The sequence below is a fragment of the Sinocyclocheilus anshuiensis genome, unplaced genomic scaffold, assembly GCF_001515605.1.
Source record: "Sinocyclocheilus anshuiensis isolate Anshui unplaced genomic scaffold, SAMN03320099.WGS_v1.1 scaffold2232, whole genome shotgun sequence".
NCBI lineage: Eukaryota > Metazoa > Chordata > Actinopteri > Cypriniformes > Cyprinidae > Sinocyclocheilus > Sinocyclocheilus anshuiensis.
Genome location: NW_015547816.1, coordinates 216,668 through 222,037, shown reverse-complemented (window position 1 = coordinate 222,037; position 5,370 = coordinate 216,668). Strand labels below are relative to the sequence as shown.

Below are 5,370 nucleotides of genomic sequence, written 5' to 3'. Positions count from 1 at the left end.
GAATAAACAGACGATATCGTTCGCTGGTGTGGACGCTAATATCGTTATCTTTATAGTTATCTTTATAGTTATCGTTCTTGGTGTGAACGGGGCTTAAGACGAGACGAAGGCGAGACGACAGTAAGGTCAATAAATGATAACTAAGACTATATCAACATCCAATTTCGTTGACGAAATAAGACGAGACTAAAATGTATTCAAAAAGATAAAAACTTTACCAAAAACTACTAAATACTGAAAAACAAACAAGCTGGAGTTTAGCGATCTAAATGAAAGCGTCATTCAGCCGGTCTGTGTTCTGTCATGAGACCTCAACTATATTGTTTGTGATTGTGATTGCTGAATAAATACACTTACTCAACCGCTGTTGTTTTAATAGAGAAATAGACTATTGCAATTATGGAATTAGTGGAATTACTAGGAATTTCATTGTTATAATATTTTTCGTTTGTTTTAGCTGTTTTCATAATGTAGCCTAGACAGAGAGATTGCATAAGTCTTTGGTGTTGATTTATATAATAAAAAGCCTATAATAAATCAGCACACTAGATGAGGTAAAATACACAATGTGTCCACATTCTATTGATTTGTGCTTACTTGAGAAAGTGCAATAGGCCTACCTGAAATGCAAAAGTAAATTTCTCAAATGACAACAATAATTACGATTATAATTTTGAGAAAAAAATGACTAAAACTAGACTAAAATACTTCAGGTTTTCTTAGACTAAAACTAGACTAAAATACTTCAGGTTTACTTCAACTAAAACTAGACTAAAATACTTTAGGTTTTCTTCGACTATGTACATTAACTGACAGTCACCACTGATAAGCTACCACTAAATATTGCAGAAACTTAATTTTCTGTAAAGTTGCTTTGCAACGATTTGTATCGTGAAAAGCGCTATACAAATAAACTTAAACTTGAATACTAGCCATTTAAATTTCAGTCTCCTTCACAAAAAGGCTTCACAATAAAGCACACAAATTGTGTGCAGTATTTTGCAAATGCCTTTTAGTATTTTCATTTCATGGAAATGAGCAGCTTTGACATTCTGCAAAAGATCTTTTTTTGTGATTCACTTCAGAAAGAAAGTCAAATAGGTTTGGAATGACATGAGGAATGGTGAATTATGGCAAAAATGAGTCCTGTCTGTTAATTCTGAAATCTCTTCCTCTGTCTCAGGTCAGTATTGGCCGTCACTGAAGCCGCTGATGGGCACAGTGGGGATGTCGTTTCTGGGTGCCCAGAGGAAAGACTGTGAGGAAACGGACACAGTGAATGCGATGGCATCCCTCTCCGTGGGGGTCTTGACCAACAAAAGGTGAGTTCTGATGAAGAAATTGTGCTAAATCCAAGTAATAGAATTAGTCACACTTCTATAGTGCCTTGATCCTGTTTTGTACACAATTTGTTCTTTTATTTAGTTTAACCAAGTTTATTATTGTTAAATAAACCTATTAAAATATTTTTGTTAAATAAAACTGTTGAAATTAAGCTGAAATAAAATATAAATATTAGACGAAAACATAATGAAAATTAGAAATGATGCTTTGGTAACTAACTGAAATGAGATAATAAGAACTGAAAATAAATAACTAAAACTAAAATAAATTAGACTTTAATAGTAATTAAAAAAAAATAAAAATGACAAAAGCTGATGATAAAATGAAACTAAAATTAAAACAAAACCTTTTAAAATATATATATATATTTTTAAATATAAATAAAAATGATAATAGTATACAAATACTAAAATATGGGTGTGACAACTGCATTCTACAACCAAATTTACTTACCAAAAATTCAGGAAAAGCCACATTTTCCTACAAGAGTTTGTTTTTGCAGAAAGGGGCTAATCTGTAATCCAAACCAATTCATCCTAATGTTTTCACAGGTGCCTACTTCCCTTCTAATCTATACTGGGCTTTAGAGCAAATGCTCTAAATACATATGCTTTTGATACATTCCTGAGCATAAAAACCATATGGTGATTGTTTGATGCTAAACATAAACCTCATTTTTTACAGCCTTGCCGATGAGCCCATGGAGCATGACGAAGACTCCCTTTAAACCAGGTCTTTACGCGTCTGAAAACCGTCCAGTACCAAATTGCGCTCCACACCATGTGAACGAGCCGTGCCTCGAGACCAGCAGTGCCTCAGGGGGCGTGGCTTCCTCATCACGGCCCCTCCCCCAAGACACCACCTCAACACTGACCACCAGCAAAGCGCGGCTAAGCTAACAACCCACAGCCACAGTTCTGCCGGGGCTCTGGGATCCAAGGCATCTTCTTCATTCAAGTACCACACAAACAAACACACTATGACGCATGAGGCCGCTTTGTGCGTTAGTGTGTTTTTAACATTCACTAAAAGAATGCACTCCAGTCATTCAATGTTCACCTCAAAAGAGACTGTTTACTTTAGCTGGAGATGCGAAAGCAGATTTGCAGGAGCGGTTGAGGATTATTTCACCTTTTTTAAAGGCAGCCCACTTTACTACCCCTGTCAAGCGGACTGTGCTAGGAGAAAATGCGGGTTTTCCTTGCACCTGGCAACCACAAAGTGGCTCCACTCTATGATGTAATTACTATTAACCAATTTAACCACTAAAGAAGAAGAAGAAGAAGAAGAAAATGATCATGACAACTGTGTGTTTTATAAATAGTATTTTTTTTTTTTTGCACTGTGCATTCCATAATGTGAACCGTGAAATTTTCCAAACCTCTGGGAATAGAAAGATCTAATTCTGGATCTAGTTTTACGCTTAACGTTCATATTTTTTTTTTTAAAGTGAAGCAAAAAACAGTTGCATTCGTGTCAAGTTCAGTTACATTCTACCTGCATTCCCAGCATGAAGGCTGTAAACTTGAATACTTCGAGATGCTTATTTGTACTGATTCTGTGTATTTGATTTAATGTCTCATGTTTTTGAAGGCCAGAGGGACAAACCAGCTATTAGCAAGTTTATTGCACACACCCACCCACACCCAAAAAAACACACATATACGCCCATCTTTCTGAGCACACGTCGCGTCAATATGACCACTGTACATTGAATATCGTGGACACAGGAAGTGCTTAGGCTTTCCCTAGACTAATTGTAACGCAAGGTAGATCAGTCTCTTTTTAGACCAAACTAATTTGAATATGATCTTTATATGTGTGTGCATGTGTATCTATCAATCATATCTATTGTCTGTTCTGTACTCACAATCAATTGACCACAAGAAAAAAAAACGCAAAATGATATTTGAATGGGCCCTCGAAGCCACTTTAATGGCAGTGTGTGAGATTCTTTTACAACACAATGTTCTTAAAACAAATGTCTGTATTTTTCACTGATCTTTGTTGTTTTGGACGAGGCATTTAACGCATTTAATGATTTTCTTTCATTGCTGTGCACTTACTGAAGGTTTTTTTATTATTATTATTTTTACGAGGGATGCATTGTTTTTGGATGGCGTTCTGTTTTCCACAGCCTGCACATAGATGTCTAATTCACACCAGTTGTGTGGATGAAGTTTATAGTGATATTAAATATGTCTCGCAGCTGCTGGGATTCACATTTACGCCATCATCAATGAACCGAAATGAATGTCACACCAACCTTAAACCAAAACGGACTGACCTCTTTAAATACTGTGCCACTCCACCAGCACATTCGGTTTCAAAACCCATATCACTTTTTTCACGTTTCGAAACAAAAATTCATCTAGTTGCGTACTCCTGATGGGCCAAACCTCTGAAAATAATGCGTTGGAAATGATCGTCCACATGCTGTATCAGTATCTCAGAGTTAATGCGTGCTGTCTTCATGGTCGGGACGTTACATTCCACTAGTAGCACAGTTCATGGTGCTTGTTTGACTTTTGCGGTGTGCTTTTGGTTTAATGAATGACCCGACGGCTCGCTTTCGAGTTTCAGATTTGTATCATTATTCATTGATTTGTATAACAATGGCCGCATGAGTTGGTGATACTCTGCACAACCCTTTTACCACTGTATTCACAACCAAATACAGCGTTAACATGCTTTCCTGCGTTCACTACAAGAAACAATCGTGACCTGACAAATTGCTGTTATTACGAACATGTGGAATTAAAATAGAGGCATTCCTTGTGAGATTTCTGTAATGCTGCGGAAACAAGTGCCCAACTAATAAGTCTTTAATTCATCCATTTCTTGCCTTGTACCAAACCACTGTGGATAGTTATGCGTTTGTATGATTCCATGTAAATAGCACCATCCATTTATCGATGTTTTGAGAGGTTTTCATGAAGACCCTGGGTAGCCTTTGCCCATCAGACCCCCGTGAAGACTGTTGTAAAATAGAGCAGATGCAGACGTTTACTCATTAATGAAGTCATAGCTAATCGCTCAGAACTAGCGGCGAGCTTGCTGTGTATTTATAGTACTTCAAACAGTGCACTTGCATTTCACCATCAACAAAACGGGCCTGTTCATCTTTGAGACGAATTGGAAATCGACTTGGTTAGCGACAAATCCACAGCACTTAGTGACCGTTTCGTTGGGACTGTGACTGCAAACAGATCTTGACATTCCGTTGCAGTTTGGACACTGATATGCGTCTTACATACAGGTGTATTTTTACAGTAGCTTTGTGCATTTGTAATGTTTTGATATACCTCTCAAAGCGCTTGTATTCTCTCATCTCTCAAACCCTTTATTAAGTAAAACGGAGAGCGCGTGCTGTCGTCATCGCTCGTGTAAACGCAAACCAGCGCCGTCTTAATTCCTCTGTCATTTATTCCCTTTCGTCTTCTTGTATGGACAATGTAAATAGTTTCCTATGACCAAAAGACTTCACCTACGTGCCTTGAAGTACTTTACCTGTCGAACCCCACTAACTGGATCTGTTTAACACAGAATAACAGAAATTATGTTTCCGAATCTTCATGTACTTAACGATTCCCTTGTTTATTTCCCATTTCTTTATTTCTCTGTGTATAGAAAGGAATGTCTATTTTGTACTGTTTCTATCTTCCTAATTAAAAAGAAAAGGATTTTTTGTTTGCCTAAATTTTGTTCGGCTTTGTCATGTTTTTTTGTGAACTCTCTTTTCTCGCTGTCTGAACAGCACATAACGGGGAACTGAAAGAAAGGAATCAAATGTGTCATCCGCACATCCATTTGTTTTCCATTATTTGAGAAACACTCACTCAGATCTACAGCAAGTTATTTTTATTTTAGCATAGCAATACTGTTAAAAAATATATACTAAGATAACTATAGTTTCTTTTAGAAATGACTACAATGCCCGCGTTTTCCACCAAAACACAGCTGTTGTTACTATTGTAAAACTATGGAAGCCCGTTTCCGCCACTGAATAAAAAATAAAAAGGGTAA

At 36.9% G+C, this 5,370-nt stretch overlaps 1 protein-coding gene across 6 annotated transcripts in view; it reads left to right on the top strand.

Annotated features, from left to right (window-relative positions):
• hdac7a (histone deacetylase 7a) overlaps positions 1-5,044 on the top strand; it is a 105,414-nt gene extending 100,370 nt beyond the window's left edge. For all 6 annotated transcript variants that reach the window (XM_016507610.1, XM_016507611.1, XM_016507609.1 and 3 more), the window contains 2 exons: positions 1,184-1,322; positions 2,029-5,044. In XM_016507610.1, the coding sequence (XP_016363096.1) occupies positions 1,184-1,322; positions 2,029-2,071 (182 nt within the window). In that variant the 3' untranslated portion in view covers positions 2,072-5,044. The remainder of the gene's footprint in view (positions 1-1,183; positions 1,323-2,028) is intronic.
• The last annotated feature ends 326 nt before the right edge of the window (positions 5,045-5,370 follow it).